A 25,481-nucleotide genomic window follows, 5' to 3' on the forward strand; every position below is an offset into this window, starting at 1 on the left:
TTCTCCCCCTAGAGTGGATGACATCATAAGTTAGAGTGACAGAGCCAGTGAGAAATCGCCTGAAATTTGTTTCTAAAATTGCCGTAAAATCCAAACGGTGAATAGAAGACACATACGTTTTGGATCTTTTTGGAGACAAACTTGTCCTCTTTCATGTGATGTCCTCAAAAAAGTAGAGAGACTTACTGAATTTAAATAGTGAGACTTTTTGTGCAGCCAGCTCCCTCCTGCTCTCCATTAACTCTTATGTTAAAATTCAGAGCTGTTTTGGGAGAAAAGCAGAATTGCCTCCTGTCTTTAGATCGCCATAAAAAGAAAAGATGTTGTCTCAGGAATAAAATGAGGCAACATTTAGACTCAGGAAGGTCTCGGGAGTCCGATGATCTATAGTACACTCTGATAGGAGGTACAGTTCTCTCATGGGGGGCTTTAGTTCGGGAGGTTCGCCGAACCCAAATCTCACTGCATACTGCCTGCTCACTGCACTGCATGCTGCCTGCTTCTAACCACCTCAACCCACAGCCACAGCTGGGACCAATTCATTAATCAGGGACTGACTACCTCTGATATCTGCTGTTTCCTCAAATTTCAGCCTTTTTCAATTGTCCACTGCTTCGCCATACTTTCTCCTAGAGACTTCATTCAAACTTTAAAACATAGATAATTTTGTCTTCTTAAACACACACACACACACACACACACACACACACACACACACACACACACACGCACATACAGGTAATTTGATTACAGAGATACACACAGAGAGAAGACTTAATGTGATTGCAGCTCCTCAATCATTGCTCAGTGAAAGATGATCATGTCTATGTTGACAGAGATGGTTCCCCTGGCAGAAGCCCCCCGTGTCCCTTTCAAAATTTCCAAGAGGGAATTTTCTAGTTTATCAATACAAGTGATATTATTATTATTATTATTATTATTATTATCATCATCATTATTATTATTATTATTATTATAAGATCTGTTGAACTGTAGGATGTCTGTCTTACCATGCACTGCAGCAGTCATCTCACAGTCTTCAAGAGAGCGGCTCCTCACCGTATTTTATCAGCTGGAGTCTGATGAGGATGTGTGTGAAGATGCTGTAAGATCTGCTTCCTCTCTCGCACTTTTCTCTCTGCTTATAAAGCTGCACCGTTTTTTTCTTCCGCATTTATTAGTCACTTGCTGTCCTTCCTCAACACAAACAGCTTCTCTGTACGAGGATTTGCTGCTGTGAGTAGAGCAGATTCCTGGCTACCTGCACGGTGAAAGATCTTCACACTCCATGGCTCTCTTCTTTCCATCAGGGATTCATTCACCCATATTATTGCTTATATAGACAAGTGAGTGGACTTCTCCTAACCTTCCTGCCTGCAAGACCTCTGGGTCAAGAAACAAGCCTGCAAGGACTCATAGAGGGACACTTAGTTTCATAATAACTGATCAACTTACGTCAGGGCGGGCATGCCACCACACTCACAGTGACCCTTTTGAGGACCAGTATGTCAGGCTTAGAATGATCCTTCTTCAAGGACTCATACTGGAAACGAAAGAGAGAAGATCTGAGTCTGTAATGTATAAAGTGAATGTAGAGTAATTGACATGAGAGGCCCAATAGTCAGCTGAGTCCCCGAGCCACACTGAATGTGCTAAAGGCCAGCCTCCAGCCAATGCTGAGAGAAAGAACTGTGAATTCAACAAATGCACCATTTTGTTTCTACAGTAGCCCAAAACGGACAAACCAGACACCGGCTCTAGAGAGCGCATTTCATGTTTATACGTTACCTGAAGGCATCTCGATCGAGGTTCCAAGCGAGCAGAGCCCATAGTTAAAGGTGGAGTGAAAATTTGTGCACACCACTCAGAATCATCATCAATTGCGCAACGGGAAGCAGGAGTCGCCTTTCCTGAAAACAAAGTTCATCTCCTTGTTGTGAAAGCCAAATACTGAGAACCAACAACACCATTCCGTTGATATCGTCCATTGTTCCTGTGCACTTGTTGCGTTAAAGATGTGACAGCAGAGGAGGTACTCTCTGCAGTGGAGAACTCAATCGAGTAAAGCACCCTCTACCAACAGTGGATGGAGTTGAGTCGAGTTCTACCATGTAGTGAAAGTGTCCCTTATAGCTTTCTAATCTATCTAATCTGATATCTGTGGTAGGTGTGGTGTTGTCAGGCTGTATGACTTCCACAAAAATGTGGACATAAGTTCTCCTTTGAGACACACTGTATAAAGCAGGCTGTGTGAACCGCAGAGAACTGATACTTTTGACTTGTCTCTACAACATCCAGCAATAGCAAGCCGCAGTTTAGAGAAAAAAATGACCGCATAAGGTCAGTTAAAACACAGAATATGTCTTTTATTAGACAACAGTGAGACCAGACCAGTTCCCGAATACACAACAGAGGTACAGTCTATCATGTTTATGTTTCTTAGGTTGTGTATGGTAGTAGTTGTATGCAGCACAGCAGGTTTCAGAACAAACCTGAAAATGATGCACTGTTGTATTCAGGTTGCTTTTCTGAAGATCTGAGAAGCTATAAAAAGAGTGACATCTCCTGTCTGATGGGTTTGCATGGAGGGTTATGGAAGGAATTTCTTTTCACAGATCCAGAAGCATGAATAAGAACAGTCTTCATCATTCCAGCTCTTTTCAGCATCATAGCGCTTTATATTCCCACAGTTTTCATTTCTTCCTCCGTTCGGCTCCCCAGAACCCCAGTACCTGAAAAACAAAACAAATGAGCTTTTTTTTTCATCAGAGAATTCAGCTGAAGACACACAAGGCAGTGATCTGCTTTGGAGAGAAACAAAGCGTGAACCTTTCGGTTACTGGGGTCCCATCCACCCATTTCCATGCTCCCTCTGTCTCCGTGTCAGTCAGGCCAATCCACATGTACTTCTTAAACTGTCTTGAGAAAGCCTTGTTTAAAACAAGAGACATAAACTGTAAACAGCATATCAGAGATTAAAGTTTGCGTTGTCTCTATGCTTTATCATGCATCACTGAACACGCAGATTCCTGTGCATATGCTACGCATACACACACACACACACACAGAGAGACACACACACACACACCTCTTCTTCTTTGCTGTTGATAATCATCAGGTCTGCACCTTTCAGGAGGCAGTCATCTCTACTCTCTTGCCAGGTTTTCTTGGTAGAAGAAACGTGATAGAAACTTCCTCTGAAATATGTCCATTCTTGTTGAGCATAGTGAGAAACAGAGAGAAGTTTAATAGGTCTTTAACAGTAAGAATTAACAAATGGTTCTGCTATTTAACACAGAGACAAGATGGTATCATTGATAAATCTGTATGTTTGCTGTGTCATATGAAGGCTCACAGGCAGAAAATTACTACTACTCACCGAAGTTCTTCAGAATCCTCTTCAGGTCATCTGTCTCCTTCGTCATGTTTTTCCAGCTGGCCTCAGTATCTGAAATATATTTTCCATTGTGTGTTGTGTTGATCTATCAATGATGCAGTGTTTGCTTCTTCTGCTTTATCTAATACCGTCACAGCAATTATTTCTCACAGTTATTCAGTCTGCCAGGGAGCCATGTCCACTTTATGGTCTTGAAACAGTCTTTTGTCACTGAAGCTGGAGCATGATTGAAATGTACATTGTACAAAGAAAATAGTATAACTTAGCACATTAAGGACAAAGATCTCCCCATTAAAACTGCAATTTTTGATTTTGATTCATTATTGAAATGTTAATTTTAACACCTTTCATTGCTCGCGCTATATTTTGTAAATCTTATCCCTTTCCTGTCATTCAAACTCTTCATACTCCCTCAGATGCTCCTTCATATGAGGTTGAGGCAGCAATGCTGCTCAGTTCCCAGCGGCATACGTACCACCACTGTCTCTCCAGACATCACATCCTCTATTTACCTTGAAGCTTTCTCTGAAGATCATTTCTGTTTTTGGTCAGAACTGCAAATCTTTCTTGCAGCTGGTCTCTTTCCTTAGTCAGGTTGTTGCTACTGGTCTGTAACTGGTCTCTTTCTTCTGCCAGGTTGTTGTAGCTGGTCTGTAACTGGTCTCTTCCTTCAGCCAGGTTGTTGTAACTGGTCTGTAACTGGTCTCTTCCTTCAGCCAGGTTGTTGAAACTAGTCTGTAACTGGTTTCTTTCTTCCATCAGGTTGTTGTAGCTGGTCTGTAACTGGTCTCTTCCTTCAGCCAGGTTGTTATAACTGGTCTGTAGCTGGTCTCTTTCTTCCGCCAGGTTGTTGTAACTGGTCTGCAACAGGACCGTCTCCATTTCCCGCTCAGAGTTGCTCTTGGTGTCTGTGTTTGACACATAAAGAAACACTACCAACCAGTTTTATCTTTTCAGGGCTTTATCAACATGCTAACAAAGTACTCACATTGGGAAACCAGAGTTATGAGTCCAAACAGGAGGAGAAGACACAGCAGACCCAGACACACTGCAGCAGCTCTGTAGGAGCTCTTCTTTACATCTTCAGCACCTGAAGATAACATGCAATGTCTGTCACACAGGAAATGTTGAGCACAGCCTGTAGGATACAGAGGAGTCCAGCGCTTACAATAACCAGCCTGTACAGTTTTGTTCCTCACACACACACACACACACACACACACACACACACACACACACACACACACACACACACACACACACACACAAACAAAAAGTCAGATCAAACTCTTTTAATTTATATTGACATTATTTCCCTGGAGACACACTCAATCCCTCACCATAATCCAGAACAATGCAGACCACTTCGCTAATGTTCCTGCAATCATCTGATTATCTGATTGAAGTTCTTTTTTTCTTTTCTTTATTTTTTTACAGCTGCTAATACACATTTGTCTATACTGTGTTGAATTGTTCAGAGCTGTTCATAAAGTTTTTTACACACATGCAGCTCAGCACAAGACCTTATTTGACATCCAATCTTCACAAACACTTACTTCTCAGAATCAACTCCTGGACCTGGAGACTGAAAGTATACTGACAGTGCACAAAATGAAACTAAAGTAACACCAGTAATGCAATACAAAGCTGTACATATTCACTATATGTACTTGTAAAGGATAGCTACAGATATAGAAATGAACACTGCATTCATTGTTTCCGAAACGGACATGTGATTGTGTGGCTGGTGGTCATGAACTTTACAGCACCAAGAGTTCCTCTGTGGAGTTGAGGAGAGGATAGTAAGGAGGGAGGAAAAGAGACACCATCCTGGGACGGGCTGTAAACCCCTCTGAGACTGGATGAGAACAGTGAAACGCCACATCGTCCCCTGGATTCTGCCTCTCTCTCCTCCTTTCCCCCGCTGGCTCAAGTCTTTCATAGAGGTCATCAAGGAATGAATATAGGCGCTCAGTGCTGTGTTTCCTAACTAGGAGTTTATGCATTTGAATTTCTTTTTAGATGGAGCAGAATGCACCAGGTTGCAGCCTCATTTACAGTAACATTGTGTTGTGTTGGGTTTTGAATGTAGATTTAACTGTTTTCACAGTCGTATGGAAACATGCAAAATGTGGTGTAAATATACAGATTTGTTGGTGATTGCGTTTTAGTCCACATTTACTTTTGAGTTTTGAAAAAGGGACCTCAGTATGGAGAAATGCATGGTGGCAATGGTTACACACACACACACACACACACGCACGCACACACACACACACACACACACACACACACACACACACACACACACTTCTTCTTTTTCAGACTAAAAAAAGGCAATTTCCCGTGATTTCAAATTTAAAATTATGTACATGCATAGTATTAAAAGTTGGCATATACTTTTTTTTTAACTTTAACGAGAGGTCTGCAGTAAACATTACACTAAAATGAAAAAGCAAAACAAATAAAGTAATGGAGGATAGTCAATGCAAAAGCAAATATTTATGAATACACATAAAAAAATGTTCACATCAGCACTGAACACTGAGGTATTGATTTCCCCTTTGCTTTCCTTGAGGATGAAAGGAATTTAAAGTGTCCCCACCTAACCACAGGCCACAGAAACACAACATATAGCTTGCATGACCTCAAAGTTACATTTCATAAATAAGATTAATGTTCACATTGTTGTTCATGTTCCTTTTTAAAACTGAACTCAAACCTGTTAAACTGTAGGATTTCTGCCTCACCTGGTGCTGCAACAGTCACTTTATGCTCTTCATCAGATCCGCTCTGTAATTCAACATCCCCCGCTGAAGCATCATGGGTGCTTTTATTTGCCATAGACTTCTCATCTTCCTCTCCGTGGAAAACCATCTCCATATTTTAGCCACTGGAGTGTGATGAAGATGCTGGTCACGGTGTTTTTTTTTCAAAAGCTGCTGCTCTATGATCGGATTCTTCTTATATGCTTCTCTCTGCTGATACAGCAACACCGTCTCTGTCACACTCTCACTTTCAGCTTCCTCATTTTTCAGAAAGTTGTCTTTCTTCCTAAACTCATACTGGAAAATCCTCACCTTCCAGGAAGGCCAACTTTCCTCAGCTTCATCATTCCTGTTGCTTATTAGTGACACATACACAGGACAAATCAAATAAAATGTCATTAAAGAATATGTTGAATCGAGTGTAAGCTGTGATACATCATGCTTATAGGTTGATTGGAATGGATTCTTTCTCCCTTCATCCCCCTACACCTAAATTTTGTATTTATGATCATATGACAACGTGTGTAAGACATGAACGCTGTGCACTCAGTTCATGGTTTAAGACAAGATATAACACATGGAAGTTTTATTGGTAAAATTTTAAAAGCCATAATTTATGGTTAAAAACAATCCATATAATTGCTATCATGTTAAAGCCGCATATTGAGATTTTTCACAATGTGATAATTCACTATGGCCATTGACGACTGAACCTCAGGGACTGTAAGTAATTGCCTTGTTGCTGTACAGGCTCGGTTTTTGAGATCTACTGGAGTGCCTTGAACCTCAGATACTGGACTCTCCCTGATGAAGGAGATGTAGAGCCACCGTCAAACCTCTTCATCTCTCATTCCTGAGGAGGAGAACGGCTCCTCCTTCACTCCCTCATTTTGATTATACCAGTGTGGTAGGACTGTGTCAAAGCCCCACAGTCCCCCTGCTTTTATTAATATTCTTAACCCAGAACTACTGCTCTCAGAAATAAGAATAGATACGAAACTGACTGAACTGGTGCCAACCTGAAACTTACTGACTAAAATAACAACTGTGGAAACTTAAATATATCAAAGGAGGAACCAAAACTTATCATGATAAAGAAGCACTTCCTTTAACAGGAACCATTGACATCTAAGAGAGTTTATTAGGAAGTTGAAGTGGTTTAAGTTTCAGTTAGTTCAAAAAACTGGGATACCGGGCATGAACATGGTTTGTATAAGCTGTGAAACTAATTAAGTCTGCTTAGTATTCTTTTGTTTATTGAAAGGCAGTAATGCCTTTTTTACTACAACTCTGATTCCAAAAAAAAATTGGCGCTGCATAAGATGTAAATAAAAGCTGAATGCAATCATTTGCAAGAAAACTGTGTTTACTGACATCAGTTTTATGAAGTGTTCCTGAGCCCATGTAGTAAAGTCTTTTATACAATCATGTATTCACAAAGTGGTGAACCTCGCACCATCCTGACCGAGCCTTTCGAGGATGCTTCTTTCATACCCAATCATGATGCTATCACCTGTTACCAATCAACCTGTTTACCTGTGGAATGATCCAAACAGGTGTTTTTGGAGCGTTCCACAACTTTCCCAGTCTTTCGTTGCTCCTGTCCCAACTTGTTTGAAATGAAGTTGATGAGATAAAACATTAATATATTGTCTTCGTAATTTTTTCAGATGAGTATATGTCAAAAAGGATTAGCAGATTATCATAAATGTTTCACACAGTCTCTCAACTTTTTTGGAATAAAAAAGGGTACACTAGATGTTTACCACAGTGAACCCACCCTCGAACTCAAGCTACTGATTTTGTCCTTGTGCCTTTTGCTTGCATTTGCACCCTGTTTCAGAAAAATAGAGCTGCACAGCCATAAATACAGTTAATAAATGTGTTAAATGTATCTGTTCGCATGGTGGCTTCCTTTCACCCACTCCTGATGTTATCACAGCCAGAGCCATCACCTCCTTCTCTCTCTCTCTTAGTCACTGACACATTTCTAACACACTTCTTATTCAGGGGTTTAAATAAAAAGGAAATATTACATGTCTTCTTCAAACATAAGAGCAAATGTTACAATACAGCCAAACACATCATTTGTTTGTTGTTATTTTATTTTCATAGTCAAGCTTTGTTTGGGAAAATCACCAAGCTCGCTGCACCACTGCTGCAGATGGGACAAGCAAGAGCCTTGCACAACAGTAAGTCTGTCCATGTCTTCCTCATTTTATTTTCCACCATGCAACAAAACACATAACCAGGTACTCATTGTGAATACACAAGAAAACATACCTGCATTTGTAATATTGGTTAGCAACGTTTTTGCTAATGATTAAGGGCGAGAAAAGCCATCAATATGTAACAGAATGCAGCCTGCTAAACCTGAGTGACTGAGTGACAGACAAACCAGTTCCATGAGGTGCTTTACATCAGGAGACACAGAACGGCTGCTGACACCATGTGATTAAAAATGATTTCCTTTAAATCTATTTATATTGCACATTTATTTCTGTGGCATTGAAAATTGAGTTGGCTCCCCACCATTATTTGACTATAATAAGTGACAGAGGAAACAGCGACACTGATGATAAAAAATTAAATAAACAACAAGCTGACAGTCATTATAAAAGCTCTGCAAAGCTGCAGATTCACTCCTTTTCACTGTGTTACATTTTTGCATTGTCTTGTGATACATTGCTATAAAAATATTGATTATAACTGTCATAAATAACAGGCAGAGTAACATTAATAAGCCGCTGTCAACTGACTACATTTTACCTGACAGCAGAAACAGAACATTTTCAATGACAACAACTTCTCTGCGAGGTGCCTTGAACTGACACATCAGACAGATCGTACAGAGCAGACGATAACAGAACGACATTCAGCCTGCTGTGACCGCATTCTTATCATGATGAGTAATTAGCAGTTAAAGTGGTAATGTCATCTCTTTGTGTCTTCAATGCACAGTCGTTGTCATGGTGTCTATGCGCTGAGGTGCAGAGCCATCTTCTTGTCACTGATCCAGAAGTTTTTATTTCACATGCAACATCATTGACTGTTCAAATAACTTTTCCCCAAAGTGCCAGAAACTGTAACCAAAAACAAATCTGTTAGTAACAGAGAACTCAAATCAACAAGAATTTAATGAGCAGCAACACACAGAATGTAGCCAAAAAAGTTCAGATTTAAAAAGCATGTTTTTGACAGTAATTCAATAGAAATCCATGAGCCTCAACACAAAGATTGATTTTATTTGGATGACAGAGTGATGTGTGTACCTTGTTGTCAGCAAAGTGCCGTCCACCCTTTTCTATACCCCCCCAACACACACATAAACTGTTCTTCTTGGCTGTTGATAATCACCAGGTCTGCACCTCTTTGCAGACAGTCATCTCTACTTTCTTGCCACATTTTCTTGATTGAAGAAATATAATATAACCTACTTTTGAAAAACACCCATCCTTAGTGCAAATAGTAGCCTGAAAAAGAAAGAAAAACAAACAACAAAATAACAGTTTCATCATAAGGGGGATTATTATGAATGCTGTTCCAGCTATAGCATGTAAAGATCCTTGTGCACGATAGGTGCACAAGGATTTTTTACACCTTGTGCAGGCAAACATTTCTTAACTTCAGTGATTCATGGCGTTCATCAGTCATGCACGCTGTATGACTAAAATGGAACTTCTAATGCCAAGTCAATTTAACACTGGAAACCACAGACTTTACACTTTTTTTTATGATTGCTTAAGCACAATTTTGAAAACAGGGCTCATTTTGTCAAAACATGACACACAATTCACACACAAGTAGCAGAACACCTCAGATCTTTTGCAAAATGCATTCTCATCATGTTTCAAACAAACATGATGAACATATTTGCAGACTTCCCACCATGCATTGAGAGTCAAAACTCTCCAGAGAAGCTTCTTGTTGTTTTGAAGAAAACATATAAAGTATTGGGGGAAGTTGCCGTGTGTCTTTAACACACTGAGATACATAACGCTTGTTTTTCATAATAATGGTGACAATATGAACCAAGCTGAAGAATAGTATTGAATTCAGTCCCTACCCCCATACATTTATGTATAATTTAATTTTGTAAATGAGAGCAGCCAACAAAAATATGTACTGTAATGGCGATTTGTCCCCAAACGAAATAATAAAAAGCAAAACAAAAATAAAGTATATCAAAATCAACCTTGGGAACAAATTTTACGCAGGGAAAAATAAGTCCATTGTTCAGGCAAGCGTTGCGTTTAGTGCGGTTTATTGCATCATTCAGCAAGCAAACAAACAACAATAGTGTCTGCGGCCTGGTAAAAAACCATAAACCCTTCCGAGTGCCTGCTGATCCTCTGCATGCCACCTATATATGTAAATTCACCTGACGTGCCCAAGTTGCCAAGTAACTTTAAAACAAAAGCAGAAGGTCAGAGGTAAGGGAAGAAGAAGGACATCAAAGAGACAGGGCTGTGATTGGACTCAGTCAGCTTTAGAACTGGAGCCTGTATAGGAGCATGGCAGTGCAAAGAGTGGCTCCTCCCAACGATCAGGCTATGTATTGATCTCCAGAATTTTGTTCTAGACTAATCAGTACATAGATTTATGAATAATATAGATTTATGAAGAAACGGACTTTAGGAGGGTCAGCTGGCACTACTCCATTCCAACTGCTCTTCCTCCACTGCATATGTTCATACAGGAACAGATAATTAATTCTCCCCTGGTTCACCAATGTTAGACTCATTACATCCACAAGGGGTCAGGAGTGCACAGGTCTAAGTGTTCATATGATCTGTATTTATTCATGTCACAGCCGGAGAAAGTCTTTTGATTTAGCGTTGTCGCTTCAAGCAATTTTCCCACTGGCTCATAAGTAAAAGACAAGAACAGCAGAATAAAAGCAACTTTTAGGTACACACCTGTCTCTCGTTTTATTTTGAACAACAGGAAGCATATATTTGGATGGAACATGGCCGGTGGGTTGGGGTCAGGGAGGGTTTGACACGATTTCATGTTGTTGTTGGCTGTTGTTGGGTTTGTGTTTGCTTTTGCATCTCACCAATAAGTGAAATGCATGAAATGAATAGTTTTGAAGGAGAAGCTCCAGTATTTGCATCAAGTGGCTTGTGAAACATGCAGTGCCAAATGTAGCTCCACTTGTTTTTTCAGTGTGCAGATACACATCACTTGTGTTGAATTTACATTGTATTAACTGTTTTTTTTACTGAAATGACATAAGCCTAACAAAGTCAAAATTACTGCTGCTTGTAGTTTACTACATGATGCTAGCATGCATGTTAGTGTTTGCATCTCGTTCTGTACTTCCTTTTCAATGATGTTTTAGTGATGTTGTGTGACTCCTGCTGTCAATCAGGGCAGTGGCCCAGGGCGACACAAAACACATTTAGACTATTCACTGCCAGCCCTGCTGAAGATATCACAGCAAAATGTCTGTCAGTGCGGCCTTGGTTCAGTTTTATTGGAATTGTCCTTAGTAATATTGTGATCGTCAGTAACCCTCTGACAGCAAAACATCCACTGACCGGCCATTTCTCATCCATGAATGAACAGTTTAACTCTGTTGGCAGTGACTCACTGTCACTTTTGGCAGAGTCACCAGTTGAACTGAGTGACGGTTGAGGTTGAGTTGATTTTTTTTTTTTTTTTGCTTGAGAACATCAGTTTGAGGATTGGTTTTAGCACTTGTTTTCAGTGATTTCATCATTGATCCTGTTTTACAACATCAACCACGATGGCAAGAAGAGCGGGCAGAGGCAGGAGGGTACATACTTCAAACCAGACACACCTGACACATTTTATTCACTGCTGCACTCACACACAAGATTACTGTTGTTTTCAGCAAACAACTCATGTATCAGATAAACAGTATTTGAAGTCGATCAATCCAGAAATGACTTGTTTCATGGTTAAAGTAGCATTCTGTTCACACCTGTACGCAGGTGTAGAGCTGTTCCATCAGCACTGCAGCATGCAGTGGCTCATGTTGTGGCTCATTTTCAAGGTGATGGAACCACTGATTTCTATGGTGGCAAGTTGATAGGTATTAGTCAACTAGAACTGAGCTCACGATCAGATGTTAGACTGACTTCACGAATAGTTTGATCATGTTGAGAATATTATGGCGCAGTCAGCCAAACATGTGGCTCACTAACGTTAGTATTAGGTGACAGCCTGGATGCAGTAGCTTCTAATTAGCTCGGTATTAAACAATACAGGCTAATGAGCACAAGCACTTTGTGTGGTGAATGATTTAATTGATTTCCTTGTGCTCAGCAAATTAAGCCACATTTGAAACGTCCATTGTGACCACAGCAAAGATGTTGGGATGGATTCTGTTTTGCATGAACATTATGAGGAAATGTTAATGAACGTACCTGACAAGTCGCAAAACTGTTGATACTGAACGTGTTTTACTGACAGACTACTTCATTTGTTTGCACCTAAATAGACAATCTTGCTGTGTTCTGTCCACTAGCAGCGACTGCAGCATCATTCTGCTTTTGTCTGGCTGTATTGAGGCACTGACAGCACTTACGTTTGGGAAAGATCTTGGTTTATTTGAACAGAAATGGAAAAAGACTGTTTTTTTCCATGTGACTCAATGCAGTGGTGACGTCGTGAATCAGTCAGCACACATTAAATGTCAATATGACGACTCTGACTATTCCATTTGTGTGAATCAGCTCTCTTGCATGAGATGCGCTTTAATGATGATTGGATCTTCAAGCGCTTTAGTGAAAATGTTTATGAATTTCAATCAGATTATACAAAATATTCTTTTTCCTTATACGTAAATGTGACCTGCTGTATTTCTACTCGGTATCCTGAACAGACGTAATACAGGGCATGATTAAAGACAAAAACAAGAATCACTCTTACGTGGGCTGTGGCTTGACTAGTGACAAAGACAACACTAAGAAACAAAGGACAACACTCACTTGGTTTGGCAGGGTTAGAGACAAGGACAAAACAAGGAAACACTCACATAAAACATGGCATGGACTTGAAGACAACACAAGGAAAACACTTACTAGAGGGTCTATGGCAAAGGCAAGGGTTCTAGGGCAATGGTGGGTAACGTAGACATTCACTAAAGAAACACACTTACAAAGACTGTAGAACAACAAGAGACAAAGACAAAACTAGAAACAAACTTACATGGACGGTGGGAAGGCTTGGTAACATGGACAATACGCAGGACAAACATTTGCACAAATGCAGCAAAAGCAAGAACAAAGACAAACCAAAGGAAGACTCACATGAAACACGGCATGGACATGAACAAAGATAACACAACGATAAACACTCAATATAGGGCTAGGGCTATGGCTATGGCTATGGCTATGGCTATGGCAAGGGAAGCGCAGACTGCAAGGTGACGAAGACAACGACCCGACAAAGACTGGGGGGAAGACACGGACTTATATACACAGGGCAGGAACACTAATGACACACAGGTGACACACATCAGACAATCACAAGGGAGGGCAAACACAGGAAGTAAAGTAAACCAAGAAACATAACATAAATCTTCAAAATAAAACAGGATGTGACAAAACCAGGCAAAGACAACACACAAGGGGAAACTTAACAAAAAAACGGTGTGCACAGCACGGGTCATGACAAATGGAGGAGAGTATGAGGACCCCAACAAAGGCGAAGGTCCCACAGCAGAGGGCGCCTCGTAAAGAGAGAAAGACCTTGGAGGAGAAGCTCTGCATCACCGAAGGAGAGAACAGGGAGTTGAAGGCCGACCTCCAGGAAGCCAACAAAGAGATCGGCTCCGCAGCTAAGATACAATGCAGCCATCAACGCCTGGATGGACGAGCGCAAAACAACAAGGGAGGGAGTGAAAAAGAGAGAGCTGCACAAGACGAGCTCGTACAGATGCTCACATCGACACCTTAGCTCTGCTGAACGATACAGTGTCAGCTCTAAAACAGAGCCAAGCGAACTGTGTGGCTGTCGAGGGAAAGCTACAAGAGCAGCTGGAAAAGAGAGACCAAAGCCACCAGAGAGAGCTCTCAGACAAGGAGGACAGCTTCAGGAAGGAGCTCTCAGAGGTAGAAGAGAGCTTCAGGAAGGAGCTTTCAGACAAGGAGGACAGCTTCAGGAAGGAGCTCTCAGAGGTAGAAGAGAGCTTCAGGGAAAGCTCCATGAGACCCATGAGAGCTTTAGAAAGGAGCTCTCTGACACTGAAGAGAGCTTCAGACGGGAGCTGTCAGACAGAGGCGACAAGTCAAGAAAAGAGAGAGCCGGAAGAGAAGCTGCCGGTCTGAAAGACGATGCGGGACCACCAACAGGCAGAGAAAACGTCCAACGCCTCATGCAAGCAGACATCCAGTGTCAGGTATACTACCTCAGCTCATCTTTAGGGTTCAACGACTTCTTTCAGAGAACTTCAGACCTTGGGACGTGAAAATTAAACATGCCGACTTTCTGTCTTCAGGAGCTCACGATGAAGAATCAAACAAAGAGCTTTAGGAGTCTGCATGCACCAAAGCCATACCTCCTAACTGATGACTCACCCATTCACCCCCTAACCCCAACCCCTACCCCCCCTCACCCCTCACCCTAACCCTTTTGTCCACCTGCATTCACATAAATGGAGATGGACAAAATATTGGAAACAACCTTCACTATAATGTATGTGCAGCAGCACTGCTGGAGCCTTTATTTCACAAACATAGTAAATAGTACAAACAACAAGGCACATACACAAATACACAACTTCAGAAATGTCTGCCGACATATCAAGTATAACGTTCAAGCCAAGCTTTCAGAAAAAGCATCGAAACATTTTGAAAAAATAAGCTGAGATGAGTGTTGCTATCTGCCAACACCAAAGCAGACCTATTGCTTCTGTTTCCCTAATGACACAGTTGCCCAGTGCACACTCAAGCTACAAGCTGGAAATGAGATAGCAGCACTTCATTCATCCCAAAGGAAGACGTGGTGCCAAACATGCTCAGAATACATCGGCCTCGTAAAAAGAAACAGCAGCAGCAGAAGACATACAGGGTTGGTTTCATCTGCACACAGAAAAAACAAGTGGAGCTACATTTGGCACTGCATGTTTCACAAGCTACTTGATCCAAATACTGGAGCTTCTGCTTCAAAACTATTCATTTCATACATTTCACTTATTGGTGAGATACAAAAGCCAACACAAACCCAACAACAACATGAAATTGTGTCAGCTGGGCATCATTTGAACCACTGAAAGTGACCATCAGTTCAGGCCAAACATGAAAAGCTACATCAATTGTTTTAGACTCCTCCTCGTCAATAAGATCCTTTCTCCATTATATTATTATTACGTGAGATGATGTTATATCTTTGTATTTCCTTTAAACATTTTAGATCTTTATTTTTTAAATACTTATGCTTCTGCTTGTTAATATTACTACCACTATTACTGCCACTGCTACCTGTAGTAGCACAAGAACTCACTGTAAAGACTCAGTAACAGACAGAAAGGGCTTTCAGAAGGTCAACCCCTCCCTGATCCCAACCCACTGGCAATGTTCCATCCAAATATATGCTTCCTGTTGTTCGGAATGAAATGAGAGACAGGTGTGGACCTAAAAGTTGCTTTTACTCTGCTGTTCTTTTCTCATACTTATGAGCCAGTGAGAAAATTGCTGGAATTGGTTTGTGAAGTGCTCATATAAGCTGCACTACAGGAACCCTGTGGAGGTTTTCATCACTGGTGGAACTGTGGAGCAATGTGTTTGTGACTCGTTCCTCTTTTGTTTGTTTTGTTGTTGGTGAGGACCAGGATGAAACATGTATGTGCATCAGCTTGTGAGTTACATGATACACATTCCTGCTGACAGTTTCACAGCACTCCACTGATGACCGCGGCAAAAAACAGCATTCACTATTTCTGACCTGCTGCGCACACACGGATAAAAGCACGAATGAATGTTTCAAAATTTTAAAAACATTTTATGAGGAAGGAAATGCTTTATGTGGCGTATCACTGAGGTCAAACAGATGTGTTTCAGTGATAAAAACTAAAGGGGAACATTGTGTGCTTACCACAAAACCCCACATGGTGTCTTTAAGATCATTACAATGTCTGAACATCTGTTTAATAATTAGTCCCTAAATGCATCTTTATATCAAATGAGCATTATCTTTGGTCATCAGTGGGAATGCTACAATGCTTGGAGCTTCTTGTTAAGCCTCTTATTCTGTTATGTGGCTCAGTATCCAGATGGCATTCAATACTGAAAACAGGCAGAAATTAAAGACTTTCTGCTGCTGTGACATGAATGAATTCAGATCATACGCGCTTTAGACCTGTGCACTCCTGACCCCACTGTATCCCATGCAAATACAGTTTGGTGAACCACGGGAGATTAATTATCTGTTCCTCTATGAACATATGCAGTGGAGGAAGAGCAGTTGGAATGGAATAGTGCCAGTTGACCCTCCTAAAGTCCTTTTCTTAGTCCTGTTCTTCCTCTTTGACTAAGCTGGCTGGCCGGTCTACAGAGGAATCGTCGGGGATCAGTGGAGCTGCAACCACATCACTCACTATGTGCATTTTCTTCTCCTCCACATCCAGCCCACCAGTTTCCCCAACCTGATCTTTCTCCTGGCCAGCCGACCTTGCAGAGAGGTTTCAAGACTCGACGCGTGGCTTGTTATTGGTCCAAATTGGCCCCAAGCAGAACAGAAGGCAATGAAGTTTTGAGGGGAATGAGTGTGAGGGTAATGTTCGTGATTGTTTTGAAATAAAACACGAACATCCCTTAAAGGGCTTAGTTCCTGTTATAACACAGTCTGCTCCTGACTCGACCGATTTAGCTGCAGCTGTCACGTACACATCCCCCACACTATGTGAGCACACAGCCCCTAACCCTTTGGTTAGTAGGCAGTGTGCACACATGTGAGATAAGCAGCACATCCCATCTTCCAGTGTTTTCTTCTCCGGGGAATAAGAAGCGTACGCATCATGCGGACAGCATGCACCTGTCAGCGCTCAACGTCCCCCTCTCATCCGTTTCTTAGCCCTCCTCCCATAAACGTGTCTACAGCACACTCTTGTCTGCAGCCAGCATCTCCTCTCTTCCATCTCCGGTGTGAGAGAGTGTGAATGATCCTGGTTACTGCACTTATGAGCCCTCTCCTCCTAAGCGTCAGATTCTTGATGTCACCTCTGTCATTTACACACCTCCCTCCCGGCGAGACCCGGCAGCGAGTGTGGGCAAAGGACAGCCTCTGTTGTCTTCCAGTCGACCCTTTCGATCCGAGCCATTACGCAGGATGGGGATGAGGATATTTTTCTATCTGGACGATCTGCTTGTGCTGACCTGGTCCAGGGAGGAAGCTGCTTTACAGACGGTGAAGCTGGTGTCTCACCTACTAAGGTTGGGCTTCACGATAAACTGGGAAAAAATCTCCCCTCTCAGCTTATTGTTTATCTGGGAGTGGAGCTGTTATGAATTTTGTCATATTTAAATTTTTGTTCATTAATTTCCATTTATACAGGTAGAAACAAAGCACTACAACATAAAAGTATATTTACAGTGATTCAGAGAAAATATTTGCCTCTAAAAAGTGAGACTGAACTCTACATGACAAGGAAGAAACCGACCACGAACAATCACTACTTTAAACTTTTTTTTTTTTTTTTTCATTTCTGCTTTATTTGAGATGGCTGGAGAGAGACAGGAAAGGCAGGGGAGACAGAGGGGATGACGGGCAACGGAGGGCCTTGTGCTGGAACCAAATCCAGGCTGCAGCAGTGAGCACTCAGCCTTGTTACATGCTACACGCTCTGCAAGGTGAGCTACTACGGCTCTCTGTCATCCCTATTCTCATGAAAGGTTGTACGGAACTGTTCTCTGAGAGGAAACGAGGCTGTTAACGTGACGAGCAAACAAAAAAACCTCACAGAATGCACACAGGTAGAATGTAGCATTAACAAAGATATCTGTGTGACAATGCAAGCAGCAAAGGCAACAGACTGCTGTATAGCAAGATTATGTAAATATGCTGCTATGTAATATTTCAACATCTTACATAATATATTGATGACATTTAGTCAGAACAAACTATGGAAATGTTTTGGAACAATCTGAGTGCAAATGGCCTAATCTGTGAACACTACAGACTTTTATTATACATTTGACAACATAAACATTCATCTATGATGAATAAATCTGCTCCACCAACAGAAAGTAGTATTCATGCACAATGCATTGCTTGCACTGCAGTTCACATCACAATGTCTAACATTGGACATTTAAATAACTGCTTCAGTTTCAGTGTCCTGATATTGTGCATGCTGGCTCGCTGTCATGGTTTACTGGGACGCCTGAATAAAGCAGAGCCATTGTTGATGTTGCAGTTACAACTGCTGAGCTACCTGTCTGAAATACACAAGGTGATGAGCACAGCTGTTCTTGTTTTGCAGCCACAGAAGTCTCAAAGTCCAGCTTGTTTTTTCTGAAGACTTTAACCATATTTTGTTGCTTTCCTCAGCAGATGACGATTTAGTTGTTTCCACGGGACCTCGTCACGTGATAATGGTTGTTTGTGGTATTGGCTACCCCTGTCTCTGTTCATTAATGGTATCTGTTGTTGGTTGTGGATGTCCTCCTTCATGTTTCTCCAGCTGGCTGCTGTTGACTTTTGACTCCTTCCAAGCTGATGCGTTGAGCAGTCTGAGCTGTTGAGAGCAGTTGAGAATAATAGATGAGTCGCTCATCTGTGCCCACTTGTTTTTGACAGTGAATTACTTCAACAATATTCAGCACAGATATTTCAAGCTTCAAAATGTTCACGGAGGACATTGCTATTAGTGATCGAATCTCTGCTGAAATGACCAAGGAGTTACTCAGCGGTTACCATCACCATGGCAACCTTTAATTGCAGGTTAGGACTCACAACAACGGATTGAGATGAGCTATTTAGACTGCTTCTCTGATTTATATGGTGTCAGAGTAGTGGATAAGAACAAAACAACTCCTAGTACACAGCAACTCATTGCAGTATTGAAAGGGCTTTGACCTCAGCTGCTTTACCCCAGTTTTAACTAAGACACCTGTATGACACCCCAGCTCCTCCTCCAATGCTGTTCAGCTGCCAGCTATATCTGAAGCAGTACAGCTCAGCATCAGCTATTCAGCAGCCAGCAATCCAACCATGATTTATGCAGTATTTTGCAACATCTTCATTTGTGGCATCTGTTCAATACTTTGGTGTATGTCAGTATTCTTGGTGTGTATGTTCTGGTGTTTATAGATCTGTGTGTGACACTGAATGTTAGCTGTAGTTTTATTGTACATGTGCTACGTATATGTGAGACAATAAAGGCTGTGTAATTTAAATCTAAAGTCCATTCTCTTGTTACCTTGAAGCTTTCTCTGAAGATCGTTTCTGGCTTTGGTCAGAGCATCAAATCTTTGTTGCAGCTGTTTTTTCTCTGTAGACAGTTGGTTGTAACGGGTCTGCAACTGGTCTTTCTGTCTTGTCAGGCTGTTCTCTACCTGGTGTTTCTCACTGATGAGGTTGTAGTAGCTGTTCTTTAACTGGTCTCTTTCTTCTGTCAGGTTGTTGTAACTGCTCTGTAACAGGGCCGTCTCCATTTCCCGCTCAGAGTTGCTCTTGGTGTCTGTATTTGACACATAAAGAAATAAAAAAGACAATCAATCAATCAATCCCTTTTATCTTCTTAGGACTTGATCAGCATGCTAACAAAATACTCACGTATGACAACCAGAATTGTGAGTGCAGTCAGGAGGAGAAGACACAGCAGACCCAGAAACACTGCTGCAGCTCTGCAGGACCTCTTCTTTACATTGTCGGCACCTGAGGGTGAATGCAAAGTTTGGCATTTGTTTGTTGCAAACATTTGCATAGCTTTGTATGTAATTTCTTCATGCACTTTGGCTGTCTTCTGTTCCTTAATGAAAACCATTAATAGTCTTTTCACTTGCTGTTTTAATCTTTCCCATGTTATTGTTTCTCACTGAAGTCTTTTTGACTATAGTCTATTGTGTGTGTGTGTGTGTGTGTGTGTGTGTGTGTGTGTGTGTGTGTGCCTGTGTGTAAAAATAAACGTAGTGTGCATGTAGCCATGCGTTTATTAACGTACCTGAGAGTGCAGGTCCAGTTCTGTTTGGCTCCAGACTGTGGATCAACACATTTTCATAAATATTTTCGCAACTGTGCGTCTCCCTTCTCTTCGTGCTGGCATTTCCTGAGGGTCTCTCTACATTAGCGTAGATATTCAGCGGTTGATCCATGATGTTTGGCTGTACTAACGGCACAGTTTGCTCCTGTGGTGTTCCTTTGAAATGATAAGTTATTACTCTAAACTGTGTTCAGAGCAACACCTTCTAAAAAAGGAAAGTAACCTATGCGACTCTCTACTCAACAGGAAACTGAGGACTGGTGGTGTGAAATATTGTAGGTGACCACCACTACTTATTTGGCCCATATTTCACAGCTGCATGAAGGTGCTTTCCTGTTTGGTTAGTGCAAAGTTGCAACATTTTATTTGTATTTCACCTCTCTTCCCCTGACATTATGCCCAACAATCATCTCTCTCATGCGAAAAGACAAACACTTTATTATTAATGGGGACAGTAAAGTCAAAAACAGATTTCCAGAAAATACTGTACACAGTCTCAATTGAACATGAAGTCAGTTTCAGCTTTCCATGGTTGTATATGCTGAGTTATAACTATCATCTTTTCACAGATCCAGAAGTTTTGGCCTTCACATGGTTTATCATTCCAGCTGTTTATCATATCATGGGACTTTAATTCTACACAGTCTTCATTTTGGCCTTCATAACTGTTGGGCTCCCCAGGGGTCCAATAGCTGAAACCAAAAAACAAAGCAATCATTAAACAAAGAACACAATCCAAGAAGCATTTGATGGCCAGCAACATGCTGCAATGTGGCCAGGTTTTACTTAACTCAAAATGTTCCCTGTGATTCATTATAGAAGCTTTTATTAATCTAACATGGACATCTAAAAGATGTTTTTAGGCTTTTACTATCAGCATTAATGTCATTTGAATAAAAGAGTAACGTGTGAACCTTGTTGTCAGCGGTGTGCCATCCACCCATTTCCACATCCCTTCAGTTTCGCTGTCTGTCAATCCAATCCACATGAACTTGTGGAATTTTCTTGTGAAGTCCTTGTTAACAGAGAAAACAGTAATCAGTAATCAATAGATATGGAACTGATTTCAGTTCATCTGACACCAAGGCGACCTCACATTCTTTACATGTGTCACTCTTTCTCTTGCTATTGTCTCTTAACCTCAAACTCACACTCTTTCATGCAATAACACACACACCTGTTCTTCTGTGCTGTTAATAATCATCAGGTCTGCACCTCTTTGCAGACAGTCAGCTCTACTTTCTTTCCAGGATTTCTTGATGGAAGAAACGTAATAGAAGCTGGAGTGGAAATACACCCATCCTTCTTGCAAATAGTGATCTGTTATAGATAACAGCAAAGAGTATCTTAACACTTTAGAAATAAACATGTAAAATCTAGACAATTTAAAGCTTGCTATGTGCCACTGGGCTAATTATTCATTTGCTTACAATTATCAGAGTTTATTTCATGTTTTTTCATCATAATTCTTTAATATTACACAAAGTCACAGCAAATTGACTTTCAGATGGTAGCTGTCAGTTGTGAAGCTGCTGAGTGTTAGACATCAAGATACCACAGTGTTATAGGAAATGAAATCATAATGAATTTAAAGGATGTGAAACCATGAGACCATCACATATCCAACACACATGACTCACAGAGGAGCAGCTGACATGGTCGTTCTCTTCGGTCACAGTATTTAAATCACTACATGAAATTATACTTTAACCTGCCCACAAAGCTTCTCTAAGCCTTTTAAATAGCTGGCTTTTCTTTCATGCAGCTGAATCAGTAGAAAAGTTTTATAGTGTGTTTTCCCCTGGATATATCCAGCCCAACATGTCTACTAGGAATATTGTCTCTCACACAGATCTCAGCATCATGAGAGAAAATAAAGGCCATCAGCACTGAGTTTCATCCTCATGCTCACCAAATTGAGTCAGTTTTCTCTTCAGCTCGTCAGTCTCGTCAGTCAGGTTTTTGCAGCTGGCCTCTATATCTGGGGTTTTGCTGTCAGAGCTGTCTGAAAAAGCAGAAAAACTTTGAGAATTCATGTGTCCAGCATTACATTAAACCAACTATTTTGCCAGCATGCTCAAATGCCCACAATTTGGGGTTGAGTATCTTGCACAAGGACACTCCAGCAAACCAGTGATCCAAATCTGTATGGAGTATAAGCAACTGTACTGGCTGAACGTTGTAACTCGGATTGTACCTTATTTTAATGGCAGAAATATGAAGCATGAAGTAGCTGGAAAGTCCCGTCCTGTTATTGCTTAATCATACAGTAAATGTTAGCTGTCCAGCACTGTCATTATGGCTTGTGATTGTTACTAATTGTTAACTTCCCCAAACCCTGTCTGAATGTCAGCCACCCACAAATTCTTAAGCCATAATAAACTTGTATGAGAAATGGCATAGAATAGAAACTATGAGTGAGCCTGAAAGCAAATTGATATATCTTGTAATTGCAATCATCAAGCTGATCAATTTTCTGGTCTTACTATAGAAGTGAATTACAAAAAGTCTGGGGAAACAGAAGTCGAGAAACGATTTAAAATGACTCACAGAGAGCAAGGCGCAGCGAAATGTTGAGGACAGCTTGGAGGACACACAGGAGTCCAAAGCTCAAAGCAACCAGTCTGTGGAGTTTTCTTCCTGAGTGCGGACATCAGACAGACATTCACACAAAGTAAGCATCCAGCAGCCTGTTCCAAGAAGCAGATTTACAGAGTTATCTGCTCTTATCAAATCCTGACCAAAACATATGCAGAGACTGGAAAACTTTTCAAAGTGGACCATGAACAACAGGGACACAGAACATAAATGCTCAACAGTGCAAAAAGATTGAATAAACTGCACATGAAAGCAGATCAATATTTTCACATGTACAAGAAAAACGATGGAGTAATTGATTCTTCCTCAGCGTTCACAGTATACATGTTGAAATTACATTTTTTTTAAAAAATCCCTGTTGTGTTCATGGCTGAGACTCAAAATGTTTGTAGAGCTTTAGGTTTTCTGTCTCACCAGGCGCTGCAGAGGTTGCTCCACCATCCCTGCCGGAACAGCTCTTCAGAGCATCATTCCTGGCCAATCCATCAGGTAGATTTACATAGTCCATAGTGATCTCAGAGTGCTCTTTGTGGACAAACTTTGCCATATTTCGGCCACAGACCGGAGAGTGACAGCGTCAGTGGAGAACGTGTTCTCTAAGAACGCACTGATGTTTCACTACTCCTTTTATATGTTTCTCTGTACTAACAAAGCAGCACAGTTTTGGTCTTCCTCATTTTTTCTTGACTTGAGCTATTTCTACACCGTTCTCCGTTCGCTAAAGCCCTTAACCTCTGCTTCGCACAAAGCTTGTACAGATTCTTGGAAAGTAGAAGATCTTCAAAAAAGATTCAAAATCTCTGTATTCTTATGTTTTTAATATGAAATCTTAGGCCTTAAAATTATCACAGAGCTTAATCCACATTTTTGCAGTCAGGTCCTTGCATCATAATTCTTTAATATTACACAACTCAACACAGTAGGCATGCGGCTTTGTTAAAACATTTCACTGCAGAGGAGTGGATGTCACAGCAAAGTGAAATGTTCATTTCTGATGGTTGCTATTAGTTGTGAAGCTGCTGTCATAGCTTCCTCGAACAAGTGTTTTTCATCAGTTAGACATCAGGATACCACAGCAGTAAAGGAAATTAAATCATAATGAATTTAAAGGATGTGAAACCATGAGACCATCACATATCCAACACACCCAACTCAAAGAGCAGCAGCTGACATGGTCGTTCAGTCTCAGCTCTTGAAGGCACAATATATCAAAGTGAGATTTCATTAAAAAATCCATGTTCTTGTCATGCCCTCCGCTTCGGGCTCCACCTAGTGGAGTATTCTGTTACCCTGTTCCTGCTCATTCCCACTGGCTGGGGGCGCGCCTGTTTCCAATCTGGAATCAACTGATGATCACAGCTGCAGCGAGGAGTGGCCTCCTTTGTCTACACTGCAACCTATGTTTTAAGAAGCCAGCTGACCACGACTCGACGCCGGATTGTAAAAGTTCTTCAGTCAGTCTGTCTGTATTTGCCTAGCACTTTTGTCCTCTGGCTTTTGAATGGTTCTCCTCTAACCCTGATTTGTTTGTGATCCAGATACCCTCCTCCCCGCTGCATCTCATCTCCTGCCATTGCTCAACCTGCTCCGCTGCTTCTACTGGCTCCCGTTCCACCTTCATCTACCCTCACCCTCCGTCATCCAGGAGTTGTTCCCACCCTCCATTCCAGTCAGTCTACTCCGGCTCTGTTGCTAATTCCAGTGTGCTTGTGCTTACCATTTCTGTTCGTCCTTACAATAAACCTAGGTAAGGGATTTTGTGTTAAGTATCTAGTATCTCCGTTCTGGTTAGGTTTAGTGTTGTGTTAGGTAGTTTAACCTCATAGTTATCCACCAGCCTGTTAGAGGACTGTGTTGGCTTTCAGTTCATTGTATGTTGGTTTTTTCCTATGCCTGACCTGCATAGCGTTTTGTGTTGAAATAATAAATCATATATATATTGCCCTCCTTGTGTCTGCCGAGTCTTGTGTCTGCACCTGAGCCTCTGAGTCCTGAAGTGTGACAGTTCTGCAACTTTCAGGAAGCTCATAGTGACGATAAAGCTGACAAAACTACGGTGACGGTTTATCGTCTCAACGCTTCCGTGAGAAACACGCTGAGCGCGTTTCTTCATAAAAATAGCAAAGTTCATTATCATCTTCATCAATTATGAGGAATTACAGTATAGTACAGAAAAAGTAAAGAAATGCCATGTGCTAAAGGTTTTGAATTGTATTCTGTGTGTGTGTGAGAGAGAGAGAGAGACAGTGGAAAACTACTCGACTTCTGTATTGTATTCCTGCACTCCCTATATGTTCTTGCTGACCACTGTTTTCCAGTGATTCTCACCTTAACCAGCTCAAGACTGTTTTCCCTTCAAACTGATTATAAAGACTCTCTGCAACAGACTCTTATTTGTGTGTCTGGACCCGTTGCAAGGCCATCTAAAGCTCTCATGAGCAGGCTTGCTGCAGCAATCTTTGTTTCAGATTTCCACCTCACAGTCATTGTAGTGAAACAGATTTTAGTATGTCATACTGGACATGTCTTTCACATGACTGTTTCA

General features: G+C 41.3%; 3 protein-coding genes and 1 pseudogene across 3 annotated transcripts in view; 1 reads left to right on the plus strand and 3 right to left on the minus strand.

The window, feature by feature from the left end:
• LOC121604361 overlaps window positions 1–25,481 on the minus strand; it is a 235,730-nt pseudogene that overhangs the window by 203,480 nt on the left and 6,769 nt on the right.
• The window catches only part of LOC121604362 (histone H3-like), a 610,603-nt gene that overhangs the window by 194,943 nt on the left and 390,179 nt on the right, over window positions 1–25,481 (plus strand). The gene's annotated exons all lie outside the window — the stretch shown is intronic.
• Window positions 2,381–6,315, minus strand: LOC121604349 (C-type lectin domain family 4 member M-like). The gene is made up of 7 exons (XM_041933844.1): window positions 6,148–6,315; window positions 4,386–4,487; window positions 3,910–4,305; window positions 3,380–3,448; window positions 3,089–3,213; window positions 2,830–2,930; window positions 2,381–2,732 (listed from the first exon to the last, which is right to left on the minus strand). Exons 1-7 carry the CDS (start codon window positions 6,278–6,280, stop codon window positions 2,591–2,593), a joined length of 1,068 nt encoding a protein of 355 aa, XP_041789778.1. The 5' UTR covers window positions 6,281–6,315; the 3' UTR covers window positions 2,381–2,590.
• Window positions 20,752–23,519, minus strand: LOC121604358 (CD209 antigen-like protein E). The gene is made up of 6 exons (XM_041933856.1): window positions 23,351–23,519; window positions 22,889–22,978; window positions 22,251–22,343; window positions 21,516–21,658; window positions 21,253–21,353; window positions 20,752–21,030 (listed from the first exon to the last, which is right to left on the minus strand). Exons 1-6 carry the CDS (start codon window positions 23,481–23,483, stop codon window positions 20,835–20,837), a joined length of 756 nt encoding a protein of 251 aa, XP_041789790.1. The 5' UTR covers window positions 23,484–23,519; the 3' UTR covers window positions 20,752–20,834.

The sequence above is a fragment of the Chelmon rostratus genome, chromosome 3, assembly GCF_017976325.1.
Source record: "Chelmon rostratus isolate fCheRos1 chromosome 3, fCheRos1.pri, whole genome shotgun sequence".
In the NCBI taxonomy this organism is placed as follows: Eukaryota; Metazoa; Chordata; class Actinopteri; order Chaetodontiformes; family Chaetodontidae; genus Chelmon; species Chelmon rostratus.